General features: G+C 35.8%; 2 protein-coding genes across 4 annotated transcripts in view; one reads left to right on the top strand and one right to left on the bottom strand.

The window, feature by feature from the left end:
• The window catches only part of LOC128020010 (adenylate cyclase type 5), a 73,564-nt gene extending 68,730 nt beyond the window's left edge, over nt 1–4,834 (top strand). For both annotated transcript variants that reach the window (XM_052606504.1, XM_052606503.1), the window contains exons 19-21: nt 478–682; nt 887–1,011; nt 2,061–4,834. In XM_052606504.1, coding sequence (XP_052462464.1) covers nt 478–682; nt 887–1,011; nt 2,061–2,189 — 459 coding nt within the window. In that variant the 3' untranslated portion in view covers nt 2,190–4,834. The remainder of the gene's footprint in view (nt 1–477; nt 683–886; nt 1,012–2,060) is intronic.
• A 2,010-nt stretch (nt 4,835–6,844) lies between these two features.
• Nucleotides 6,845–13,427, bottom strand: sec22a (SEC22 homolog A, vesicle trafficking protein). 2 transcript variants are annotated; one of them, XM_052606502.1, is made up of 7 exons: nt 13,206–13,427; nt 12,582–12,774; nt 11,178–11,341; nt 9,487–9,666; nt 9,176–9,294; nt 8,745–8,810; nt 6,845–8,312 (listed from the first exon to the last, which is right to left on the bottom strand). In XM_052606502.1, exons 2-7 carry the CDS (start codon nt 12,761–12,763, stop codon nt 8,112–8,114), a joined length of 912 nt encoding a protein of 303 aa, XP_052462462.1. In that variant the 5' UTR covers nt 12,764–12,774; nt 13,206–13,427; the 3' UTR covers nt 6,845–8,111. The 2 variants fall into 2 exon arrangements, with proteins under 2 accessions (XP_052462462.1, XP_052462461.1); XM_052606501.1 differs by having other exon boundaries at nt 13,237–13,426.
• Between the last annotated feature and the right edge of the window lie 759 nt (nt 13,428–14,186).

Raw genomic sequence — 14,186 nt, 5'->3', positions numbered from 1 at the left:
CGTATTTCATTTCCTAAACCTTATTTGCAAAAGCTGCAGTTGGTGTTGAAAAGATATCATGATAGTCATGAAAAAATATTAATAAAACAAAAAAATAATTACAACTAATCAATTTTAAATAATCTATATTTAAATGTTTATTCATAAAAATCTGTATATACAGTACGTATGCTTTGTAGTGTTTTTTAAATTCATTTTTATTATCATTTAGTATTTATTAGTAAATAAATGGAAAACAGACCTTATTTTTTTAAACTAGGTTTATTCTATTTTTTTTAGTTCTTGCATCCAAGATTTTAAATTTCCTTTGAAACAGTTGGTCTTTATTTCAAATTTACACCTGTGTGTGTGTGTGTGTGTTTTGTAAAACCTGCATCTTCACATGTTTCTAAAATAATTGTGTTCTTAGAAATGTAGAATTTTAATTCCTTCTCATTTCTAGATGAAAGTCATCACCTTATTTCACTTTTCTTGCAGATCATTAGTGAGGATCAGTTTCGTCAACTAGAAAAGATCAAAACCATTGGCAGCACCTATATGGCCGCGTCTGGGCTTAATGACTCCACTTATGATAAAGCAGGAAGGTCACACATTCGCGCTCTAGCTGACTACTCTATGCGCCTCATGGACCAGATGAAATATATCAATGAGCACTCTTTCAATAACTTCAAAATGAAGATCGGTAAGGATTTGGCGTAGCCACACTTAAATTTAATAATATAATTTTCATTTGTGTCATTTTATCAAATGGGCCCTTTACCCTTTCAAAAAAGACTTTCTGTAGGATTTAAACACTTTGTCAGACAAAGACTTGACCCATATATTTTACTGTTGTAAAATGAAAAGTATGTTGTCAAGAGAGCTCATAAATGACCTTGTACTGTAGGTCTCAATATGGGTCCCGTGGTGGCTGGTGTCATAGGGGCTCGTAAACCGCAATATGACATATGGGGGAATACTGTGAATGTAGCCAGCCGTATGGACAGCACTGGGGTACCGGAGAGAATACAGGTGAGGTGCATGTTTGATTGAGTCCACACTAAAAATCTGTTTTTTTTTTTTTTTAAATATCACAATTAAACCTGGAAAAATACAGTTTTAAGATTTTGAAAATGTTATAAAGAAACATCATGTGACATGATTGACAAATATTCAGTGTTGCTGCTGTTTTGTGGTTTATTAAAATTTTCACTTAAATTGTTATTAATAACAATAATAGGCCCTAAATCTTCAAAAAAAAGTCTGCTTATTTGCTGTTAAAGACTTAATATGACCTAATTTGATATATAATAAAAGATTTTTCCCCCACATAGTTTTTTCACAAATTGTGTGTGTGTGTGTGTGTGTGTGTGTGTGCTCTTGTTTTTGTGACATATCAGGACACAACTCTGTATAATGACATGGGTATGACACAGGTATTACAAGTAGAGGGTGACTTATGAGGACATAACCCATGTCCCCATTTTTCAAAACGCTTATAAATCATACAGAATGAGTTTTTTTTAAGAAAGTAAAAATGCACAAAGTTTCCTGTGAGGGTTAGGGTTAGGTGTAGGGTTGGTGAAGGGTGATAGAATATACAGTTTGTACAGTATAAAAACCATTACGCCTATGGGATGTTCCCACTTTTCACAAAAACAAACGTGTGTGTGTGTGTGTGTGTGTGAATGTATATAATACGAGACTTATTCACCTTATAAATCATTGACAAAAGCATGAAGTGCTATAAGTTTTGCACATATTTTGTGAGAAAGTGTGATGTGCTAGAGCAAAACAGGCACAATTTGTGGAATCAGCAATTCAAAATGATTAAGAAAATACAATGCAGATCAGTATAATCTAATTTGAAATATACAATATTAATTAAAAAAGGTAAATCATTTTTCATTATTTCGTGTAATTATTTATTATTATTAATAATAGTTTTTTTTTTTAATTGCAGAACACAAGCTTTTGTTATTAGTGGTCTCAGGTTTAGATCAGTAAATCTGTCGATCCTGCTTTACAAACTCTTCGACCTTTATAAATACTCATGTGTGCTTAATTTCTCTCTGTATCAGGTCACAACTGACCTCTACCAGGTTCTAAGCTCCTATAACTACATACTGGAGTGCAGAGGCGTTGTGAAAGTCAAGGGCAAAGGAGAAATGACAACTTACTTCCTAAATGGAGGACCTAAAAGCAGTTAACACTCAACGTCTGATATTCAGAACATTTCTGAGATGATATGGAGAGGAGACGCTCTGGGCCGGGCCTGCCTGGCGGTTGAAGTGCATCCTCCTGGACCAATCACGATAGGATTTGTTCAGAAACAAAGTGGCTTCTTTGCATACTTGAGACTTCTTATAGGTTTAATGGAGGGCTTTATTTAAGACATGGAACAGCTCAGAAAGATGGTTCATCCTCAGAGACCAAAGAAACAAAGGAATCCTAAGGCATACCAAGCAGTTCTCCCAGTCTTATATTTCTTATATTGCCAAGAAAGGACAGATGAACTGCATTCTCTGCACCTGGCTTTGGCTCTCTCAGGTGTGGCGGGACTGCGATCTTACTCCACCGACTGGTCCTGGTTGCTCCAGAACAAAACTGCATAAAAAAACTGAAGCCAATATACCTGTAAAACACATGTTTTATGTGTATATGATTCATCAGTGTATGTAAAGAGTTCTCTTCATATGGTTCTGTTGGGTTCAACACTGTCTGGGTGATATCACAATAGATAAGAGGTATCACAATGAGCTAATATATGGTAGGCCATAGTCAGCACAGCAGCTGTATAAACCCTTTATGGTTTCCCAAACTTTGCCGCAGCGACTGTGGTTGTTAGTGGTAATGCAGCTAATGTTACCTCTGAATGATCTAGAGTTGAGAATTAACTTGAAAGGACCCAAAGTCATTAATTTTCAGTGTTTGGATTTGCCCATGTCCAAAAATGCAACAAATTTAGACTGACCTGATGAAGCATGTCAGTCTGTCTTCAGTCAGAGACTGCAGTCGAGAACCACTTTGAATAAATTTTGCAATTTATGTCTCTAATCATGTGCAGGACAATTAAGTGTGTGTGAACCCAAATAGCCCAGTGTTTATGCTTTCGAGACAGATAAATGGCTGTCCACATTTACAAAGAGCACTCACTGATTCTTCTTCAGCTTTAATATGATGCATAATGCACTCTTACAACTTGCATACGACACGTTCCTTCCAGAATGTTCATTTTAGCAGCATAAATTGGTTTGTTGTCTGTAAAAAATTTGATTATACAATCAACCAACCAGTACGGCGGATGGTGACATGCAAGTCGCTGGTGGCATAAACAGGGCATGTGACTTACAAATTTTAATTCACAGAACTACAGACACTTGTATACACCGAAGACACTTTTAAGGACAGAAGAGAACAGTCAAATATGGCTGTTTTTGTATTTTAACATTTTATATTTTGACTCCAAAAGCCAAATTGTCAAAGCTATTTTAGATGATATATTTTATATATTAATATATTAGAATGCTGTCTATAAACACGTGTGTGTGTGTGTGTGTGTGTACATGCCTAATGGAATGCTACAATCCTGCACATCTGAACAGGAGAGAGGTTTTTAAGTGTAAATTCAGTCACTCTTTTGTCGCTGCATCCATTTGGATAAAATCAGTAACTAGCCTTGTAACCAAGTAAGCAGAATATGTTTGGCCTTTCTCCAAAAAGGGTTTCTGCATCCTGTCAAGTACACTACAATGTAATTATGAGTAGAAATGGATTTGCACAAGGTGAAATGGCAAGTGAGTGTTTCAGAACAGCCACAGTCGTTTAAAGCTTGGCAAACACATCTGCAAATATTGATTTTAGCCTTCGTTTATGGTGCGTGGTGCGTTTGGATCCTCTAGGGATGATTCTGTTATGCCACATATCTTCACCATTTTTGAACTGCAGCTCGACCAGCATTTCCTTCTCCCAGTTCAGTCTGATGGTACGACCCAATGAATGTCCATTTTCTCCAATGAGGCCTTTGTATGGAGTGTGTACACAAACAAATAGGCTACTCCATAAAGTGACACTTTTTGTTTGTTTGCTTTGCCTGTTTCAGATCTTCATTTAATTCAGATAGTATTATGATATGATGTGTTGAAAAAATCTGCATTTTCTCAAACGTGTTATAAAACCATAAACTATTCGGTCCTGTTCGAGCTTATCAAAACTTGGACCCAGCTGGGCTTCCAGACTCTATATTTTACTCAAAACATTTAGTGTCATTGTCTTGCCATGAATTTGAAAATAAAAGCTCTGGTTGAATGTTTTTTGTATTTCATGTCACCATGGCACATGTAGTAAGGTGTTTTAATGCTAGACAAGGCAGTTGCCATATGAATTCCTAAGTTAAAGGTGAAGTGTGTATATTCTGCGCCGTTAGCAGCACCAAACGGATTGGATACGCTCCTTTACCGCCATTGGTCAAATGAAAGTTAGCCCCACCCTCGACTCACGCCATTGGTTGAGCCAAATGGTCAGGATTCTCAAAGAGCAAAGTTATATTCTTTATCGCAGGATTTAGTTTTTGAATGGCTTAGTAGGTATCTCTTCATATTTAACTGGGAGGATAAAGTATTTAAACATTAAAAACACACTTCAGCTTTAATTAATTTCCTTTTGTTTGTTATCCAAACAAAAGCACTGAGGTAAGAGATGTCGAATAAATGCATAATATTAGCCCATGTCCTGCTGAGTTCTAGCATTTATTCCAGTTGAGCTTCATCTTGGATTGTCTTTGCTTATCTGCAGTGTCAAAACTCCATGCTGTTTTTTTAAACATCCAAATAAACTAATATAACTAATTATGAAATCATGTAGTTATGATCATTACAGTGCCTGCAAAAAAGTACAAATTTGAAATTGCACTTGTGTTCTTCTCCACAGTATTTGACAATTTAATTGGTTTAGTAGATGCTTTTGGTAATACACCTGAAGCCGTTCACTCAAAAATTACATTTAGTCGACATTTTCAGTCTGTAGCCTATTATCGGTTTATTTTCCCTGTGGAAATTTTATTTTTAGGTCCATACAGTTATAATGGACGAGAACTGAGGCTGTTGAGCCAAAAAAAAAAAAAAAAGGAAATAGAAGGTGACGTTAATATAAGTCAAAATTGTCATATTTGAGCAGCCATGTATTATACGCATTATAATAGCCATGCATTATAACAGCCATGCATTATAATATTTGCATATCAAATCGGGATTTGTCATTTGCACACTGTGATATAGTTATTAACCTTTTCCGTATTTACATTTCAGATGATTGTGTGCTAAGACAGCTGGACATCTAGACTATTGTTATGACAAAGGTGCCTTTCAAGTACATTTCAAGGTATTTCCTTCAAGAAATGCAATGGTATTTTATTACATCGCATCACATACAAATATAATTAAAATTTGTGTGTAAAATTGGGATGTTGCATTAAATATCCAGGAGGTGGCAGCAGTGCGCTTTCATTTGGCGACTCTGGGGAAACTTGCTTCTCTAATGTCTGTATGAAAACGTGTACAGCTCTCGATGTTATTAATTATTGTATGCCAGTTTAAAAATTTGTCACTTAATTTTTTTTCATGAAACCTTAAAACTGAGCTCTTTTCAGTGCCATAAACAAATTGTATCAAGAAATAGAAGAACGGAAAACCCAACAGAGCGGCTGTTTGGTCATGTTATAATTCACATAATTTGAGTGCGCTTTCCCCACTGACAAACCTGACCTTTTTTATCTTAAAAATTTGCCCATGAAATACCCTCGTTTGGCTGTATTTGAATTTGGTCTCTGCATGCGTCCGGTCCGATCAGTTTGACTGAATAAAGCTGTTTTATGAAGCATTAAGGAAAGGTTTTTGTGCTGGGCGTGAGAATGACATTTCACAGACATTAAAAACAGTATCAGTTTGGGTTTGATCCTGCAGTCAAGAGGTAGAAAGACCTGAGGCGAAGCACAATGTCATAAAAATAAAACATAGAAACACTAAAAATAATTTCTTACCCATTTGATGCAGTTCTGGAATCCTTGAACGAAGGATTTTTATTAATAATTTTTTAGGTAGGCTACTTTTTGTCAATTTTCTATTTTTTCTTCTTCAAATAAATCAACCTTAATCATACTATTTTTATTTTTTAATGGAGAGAAATACAGCATTAAAAGTGAAATGGTCTCAAATGTATTTTTTTAACTTGTGTTTTTTCAACACCTTTGTCCCGCACTTTGTGATTCAAGACTTCCAATCACAGTAGTGGGCTTTGCAACTGTAAAATTAGATCAGTAGTGAACATAAGCTGGAAAAAATAACATCAATTACACAGACGTCAGAAACGTACAGACTTTTCCCCCTCACTGAGTACAAATAAGCCTAAATGGGCTGTAATTTTCACATACACAAAAGCATTCACTGCATCACCTGGAACATTTCTTTCATTAGTCACGCTTCTATAAGCCAAATAACTCCCTCTAATAACCACAATCATCATCATCCTCATCTTCATCATAACTGCAGCTCTAAGGTTTTGAGAATAACAAGTTTAGTAATTGGGTGAGATCCTTTCCACACTTGACTTCAGTGACTTAAAAGCACATATTTAAACATTTTCATGCATGAAAGAAACTGAAGTAAAAAGTGTTTGTAAAAAAACTGATGTAGAAACAATTTCACATTTACAAAGAAACGAGTGACTAGACAAAAAAAAGTACTTTCTTGCTAAACTCCAATAATCTTTGTTTTATTTATAACTTATAAAAAACCGTGTATCTCTACATATCCCTACTCAAGTTGCTAATGTATAAATGTATAAAGTGTAAAAAAAAAGCCACAAGATATACAAATTCAAGGCTTTTACTGATGGTTTCAGGACAGGGCCTTTCATTTGCATACAAACACACACTGGCAATGCACTACTGCTGGAGAGGGAGCATCGAGGTACACTGCAATGCAAAGATGAAGATTCAATCTTTGATCACTGACACTTTGGGAAAAAAGAAAAAGAAATGCATGTACATTTGAAGAATTTTGAAACCCCCTGACCCTTAATCTGGCAATCATGCGTTCAACTTGTCATTTGCACAGTGAAAACAAACCAGGTGAATAGAAAGAGAATAAAACATAACTCATTCATACAGCACAACATGGTCACTGAAAAGATCCATTGTCAAAAGGCAGCAAACACTGAGAGTGATATTAGAGTGATTCAGTTTCTCTCTTAGCCAACCACATTCATTTGCAGGAAGCACACCTGCAGATAGCATAGAGGACTGATAAATAACACATCTGATTATGCTTTTAGAGAAGAGACGTCTGACTAATGACCACAGTGACACTCAAACTAGGCATCTATGAAAGCATATGACAAAATAAAACCTGTGGAAATGAGTGAAAATCCAGCAATGTTACATTTCACATACAGTATATAGGCAGCTATAAAAAAAAATCTTGCATGAGTTTCAACAATCAAAATAGAGAAAAAAATCATACAAAATATATCTAAAATTGCATTGTAAAGGACCTTGTATGGCTCACCCAAAAATGACATTTTTAATAATTTCTTTATTCCGTGAAACACAAATGAAGATGTTTAGATGAATGCATAAGCTGCTTTTTAACACAATAAAATGTGAATAATTACCACAACTGTCGAGATATATAGATATATATATATATATATATATATATTTATATATAATTGACAGACCCTGTTCACAATCCACGTTTATTGTATGGAGGAAAGCCCTGTGAACATTTTTTGGAAAATCTTGACGGAATTTTCATTTTTGGGTGAGCCGTCTTTTTAAGTCGTGATGTCAATTAAAACAAAAAAATAACTAAAACTCCTTCTTATTGGAAAATATATTAATTGTGCACATCAGATTCATATAGTAATGCTTTCTTTAATATTCCATGCATGAATCTAATACTGTAATGAACCATTTGCTTCAATCAGAACAACGGTTTCTCATCTGTGACTGCAACTGGATGTCAAACAGCAGGAAGTGTTTCTTGAACAACATCAAAATAATTGGTTAAACCTGATTCAAAATAGTTATTTTGTCCTCAGATGGGGTGGGAACAGGTTGGGGTTTCCATATTGGGTCAAACGTTGTAGTCAGGTGATTTGCCCTGCGGTTGTCTCAGGTGGATCTGCAGAGTGATGAACGCTCCCACCGTCACGTGAAAGAGGATCTGCCACAAGTTACGGAGTTCATACAGATACATGTTACATAGACAGATCATAGCAAAGGCCAGGAATGACTTGATGTTCCTCCAAACTGAGAAGTGCGCGAACAAGTAGCACTACATATAGAAACAGAAAGAAGAGGAAAACGTTTTTAAGCAGAAAGAAGTAAATTCAGTACAGTACAAAAACATAATACCTTCATATCGTAGTTTTGATCAAGTTAATGCATCCCTACTGAAAAAAGGTACAAATTTCTTAAAAAATAAATAAATAAAATGAACAGAAGTGTATTCTCTGAAACCAAGTGAACATATTAATATCCATTTTTGAAAATGTACATTGCTATGAGGACAGAAGAAAAAAATACTATTTTAGTATTAAGTATCTTCAATACTAGCTGCTTTTGTTTGATGCTAATAAAAACACAATGTTTCGGCAATTTTCCAGATGTGATATATTAGCATCGGTTGGTCAGACAGAGACGGAGGGCAGAGGAAATGAAGGCTGGCAGGCTGACAGTAACTCACAGTCTGACGGCTGTCACTTACCTGATACAAACAGGCCGTGGTTCCGAGGAAAAAAGCAATCACGTAATTAAAGTCTTCATCCTCGTTCTGCAGATGGAAGCAGAAAAAGTGGAGAGACAGGGTGCTGTGTTAAAGAGTGAACAAATTACAACAGGAAGCTATGTGCTAAAACACAGGATGAATTACTTGGAGCCAAGACTCGAGTGCTCACTTATCAGTGCATTATACAAAGCGAAGCAAAACTGTTTTGTTTACGCGAGAGGAAAATCACATAAGTGCAAAGTCTGACGAATTATTCAAGAGAACTTTTACTATCCATTAGTTATGATTTATTAGATTACAATGGCACTTCCACATTTAAAAGTAATGTTTAGTCCAACGTTTTCATCAATAAAAGAAACAAAGCCCAAAATAAAGTGCCAGCATTAATATTAGTGCATGATTTAAGTTACCTGCAATACGCTTTCTATTGCGTGGACTCCCCGCAGCAAGTTAAGAGCGCCACACAGGACACTTAGGACGCAGGCGACGATACCCGACAGGGTGATGGCCTCCAGCATTTGATTAGGAGCTGCAGGAATAAATCAAGCATAAAATCTGTGTCAAACTGTAGCAAAATAACGAGATTTGAAGATCTGCCAAGGGTAACCTGCCGTGCAAAGCGTCTACCATTATCCTAAGCTGTTCTGAGTATGTATGTGCTCATGGTCTTTCAAAACGCTCTGATTTGGGAGAAGAAAAGTGGGAATGTTGTGTTCTCTACCTATGCCTTTATATTTAGACTGCTCGTGTTGTGAGAAGCCGTTGATTGATCTGATGTCCTCCGCGGACAGCTGATAAGGAGGCCGGAGCTTGATCTCAGTCTGCATGTCGGCCAGATTAATCTTGGTCGAGAGGGAACGTGGGCTGTTGTAACGTTGCTTGGTTTTCCGAATGAAGTTATCTGTCAAAACCATAAAAACGACACAGGACACAGTAAATGAATGCTTCAGACACAACATGGTCTATGTTACAAGTGGCTTCCGAGCATTTCAAATCACATTAAATGGATGATCTTGAGGTTGCGTTTATTTTTTTATTACGATAAATCCCAAAGATTTCCTAAACAAGGTGCAGCCTTATAAGTGACTACATTTAAATGTTCCACACTAGATGCAACTCCATTAGTGTTTACTCAAACTCGCCATTCTTCAGAGACTCAACGAATGCGCAAGGTTGCCAAAACTGCCCATGTTAAAAAAAAAACCCTAATATAAGCAGAACTAATTATTCCAAATATTTTAGTCTGAATAAAATGAGATGAGACAAACTAAATAATGACAAGAAAATGCATTGTCCTGATTCTTATTGGCAGATTCTTTTAATTCTGAATAATAATAGTAATAGTAATCAGTTTGAATAAGCCTGACGAATCCATCAGCCATCCATTAGTCTAAGCAGATCCTAGAGACAATTTCTGCCGAGGGTTTCTTCAGGCTTACTATGCTTTTGGGAAATGCAGTCCAGAACGATTACTGCATCAACATCTGACTTAGTCACTCACTGAACTGCAAGTTCTTATTACTTTCAGTGATGTCCGTCTCTAAATGATGCAAGTGTGCTTAAGGTTCATGAAACTTAAATCAGTCTCATTACTGGCTTGTTGATTATTCATAAGTTGTTATGTAGTTGAAGATCATGTTTGAGTTGAACTTTTGAGTAATAAATGACATTTACTGCAAACCGACGGGTTTATAAGTGCGTATAAAGCACATATTAATACCTTATTCTGCACGACCATGTTTTTAGATCCTTCCCCATACCTTACCTAAACTTAACAACTTCCTTAATACTAACTATTAATAAGAAGGAAGTTAGGAGTTTATTAAGGAACAACTCTTAGTTAACGGTGAAGAAATGTTCCCTCTAAGAAACTAATATTTTATTCAGCAAGGATGAATTAAATGTATCAAAAGTTGTGATATTATAGATATTTCTAATGTTACAGACGATTTGTTTATTAATTAAATGCTGTTCTTATGAATTTTCCATTCATCAATCATGAAAATCCTGAAAAAAGTACCACAGTTTCTACAAAAATATTAGGCAGCACAACATAAGAAATTGGGTTTGAGCACCAAATCATCACATTAGAATGATTTCTGAAGGACCATGTGACACTGAAGCAATGGCTGCTGAAAATTCAGCTTTTCAGAACAGATAAAAAAAGTTATGTTAAATTGTAATCATATTTCACAATATTACTGGTTTAACTGTATTTTTTGATCAAATGAATCCAGCTTTGGTGCGTATTAGACTCTTATTTCAAAAACATTAAAACATCTTACTGACCCCAAACCTTTGAACAGTGGTTTAAATAGAAATGTATTTATTAAATGATATTGAAAATATATTTAAATAAAGTCCCCTTCTGCACAAAGAGATTTCTGTCAGAAACGGCCTCTAGAAACTCACCAAACTCAATGAAAGAGAAGGGCCTCAAGGCGCTGTTGATCCGCTTGGTGTCATACGTCACAATGAACTCTCTCTGAAGCTCGTCCAGGAAGCTGAAGGCCAGGACATTGGGATAGGTTTCTGTGCAAACCATCAAGTACCCGACTCCAAGAGAGCTTGTGAAACTATGAAAAGCAAGACATGTAATAGTTTACATCATACTCAATTTAATTGGACACGTGGAGATCTGTGGACAGATAGGATGGGATTATTGAATGGACAATTGAAGTCCATTTCAAAGACATGAAAATCCAAACAACCACACTGTTTAAAAATCAGCCTTTACACCCGTTCTGAATCAGTATGTTCACAGAGTTATCTTTAAACACTTTGTTTTCTCTTTGAGGACAGTTTTGTGACTCGCCTCAGGAAAGAAACTTGTGTCTCTTCAGATTGAATTCTGTTTGGAGAGATGAAACAATCCATTGAGTCACTCCAGAGCCTGCTTATGAAATTTGGAGTGATGAATAGCAGCCAGACTACGAAGTGATCACCCCTGGGTCCCTCAGTGTAATGCATCTGAATTAGACCTTGCTGAAGGAGAACAGTTGGCAGTCAGAGCAGTCCACCCCACTGTGTCATTTGTGTTCGCCGGGAAGTTTTAATTAAAGGGACGGTCACCCAAAAATGAAAAATCTGTCATTATTTAGTCATTATAGTCAGTTGTTCCAATCCTGTAAGACTTTTTTCTTTTACAGAACACAAAATGAGATATTCTGAAGAATGTTACAGCTACCATACAATCTGTCAAACTCCAAAACATATGTACCGTATAAGTAGATTAGGTTTACTGTGTTTTAAAATTATTTCTGGAGCTTAATAGCCCACCGTCACTATATGCTTGCACTGTATGGAAAACAACAACATGAAGGTGAGTAAATGATGACAGAATGTACATTTTTGAGTGAACGGTTTCTTTATCAAAAATGCTTTCACATCAATTTGAATTGAAATGGACGATTCGTGCATGATTGCTTCCCCATGTACCATCAATATAATATAGTTAGTTCTGATAGACAGTCATTAGAAATATAACATAGAGTTTGCTTTTGCCGGTTTGCTATGGTAGATAACTATATTGTAAGCTTGTGTAGCACTGAGATTTTGGCAGAAATTGTATGCAGTAGGTGTGTATAGAGATTAACTGTGAGTTAGTAAAGAAGAATTGCAAAAAGCATGGTTCTAAATGTGTACGATTATATTAGCTCAGTAATTAATAAAACATTTACACTGCATGGAACTTACAGACAGCAGCCACATTGTCATATTAAAAAATGTCAAAATCCATTTAAGTACAAATGCTTTTCCAGTGTAACACACTGCGAACACCACAGTTGGTTTAACACGACTGCATGAATAACTCACTTAATGTTGTAAAGGCCAGATCTGAGCGAGCAGCGATCAGGAAACTGGCTGAGTTTTTTGGACAGACCCTTGAGATGTTTCTTAGTCTCCTGAAATCCTTTATCCTGTTCATAGTCTGTGGAGGCCGAGAGTGGTAGACCATCTCTTACTCTCACCACAGAGGCAAACAGCACCATAGACATCTTACAGACACCTGGAAGAATGAAAGAAAACCAGAATTCAGAGCATGTAACGTTAATGCACCACCCCAATCTCTGGTTTCTGCTGACAACTTAGAATATACTAAAGTAGAAACTAAAATAATATGAAATAAGTACGACTGATAAAGTCTAGAGTCTCGTATGAATTCTATACTATATCTATATCTATATTCGATATCTAACACTCATGAAATCTGCAGTACACTGTGCTAAGCTAATAATAACATTAGCATGTTTGCTGATAGCTTGTCATCAGATCACATCGGCCGACAGTCCTATACACAACAAAAGCACACATCTAATTATACAAGCTTATAACTGAAAGCAAATAACTAAAAATACACTTTGGAGTTATACGCAGTGATGTAGATGTCACTGCTACCATAGCAAGACTGTTAGCAGCACGAAATTAAACGACTCTTACTGCATGCACTGTAACTGTTAGCTGCACATACCCACTGACACAAGGCGTTTTGATATATATTAAGACATTATAATCCTTTTTGAGATATTTGGCTAGTATACTATCGTGAACGCTGAGCTCTTCATGTAGATTTCATAGCAGATGCTTGTGCTCAAGTTTGATACATTTCAGCTTCGGGCAATTCCGTCTCATCTTCGTCGTAGTTCGATTTAGCATCGGCTTTGTTCGGCAAAATTCGGCGTGCGTGTGAGTCTGTGTGACGTGGCTGGACGCAAAAGCATTATGGGCAGTGCTTGAAGTGTACGCAGATGATGATGATGAATGTAAATTCATATTAAGCTAGCCTACTATTTTAATGTTAAACATTACTTTTCCATTTTAAAAATGAAACCTCAATAATAAAAATCACTTCTATCTAAATAATTTACTGCTCATGAATCCCAATAAAATAAAATAAAATTAAATAAAACATAATATGGGTGATATTTAATATCTAAAAAAAAAATGGACGAACTACAGTCAGATTAAATAAATAACATTTAAAATGTTGATGTTTAGATAACATACCATCAAAACAACAATAACAAAAAAAAAAAAAAAAAAACGGAAAAAATTAAATAAAAAACATTGAATCATGGGGACATCTTATCTGGTAATATTTCATATTATGTAACCGCCACATACATATCTCAGTTTTATAGCCTCTGCTTTTAATTTAAATATAACATCCTTGATTTTAAAGCTCATTATTGTATTGTTCCATTTCATCAGTCACTCTTCTGGATTTAATGTCTTTACAAGGATGAAACCACGAGCTCTTCAGTCTAAAGTGACCTCCTGGAAACATCCACTTCACAGCATGCGTTGAAGATTGATTCTCTCTCATTGGACAGCTTGATAAATAACTGGCAGTCTACAGCTATGTATTTAGTGCAGCAGTGTCAGAGTGACAAGTGAAGATGTTTTCGTTCATAATGACAA

Source organism: Carassius gibelio, chromosome A9 (assembly GCF_023724105.1).
Source record: "Carassius gibelio isolate Cgi1373 ecotype wild population from Czech Republic chromosome A9, carGib1.2-hapl.c, whole genome shotgun sequence".
Lineage (NCBI taxonomy): Eukaryota > Metazoa > Chordata > Actinopteri > Cypriniformes > Cyprinidae > Carassius > Carassius gibelio.
This window is presented reverse-complemented; position numbering and strand designations above follow the sequence as displayed.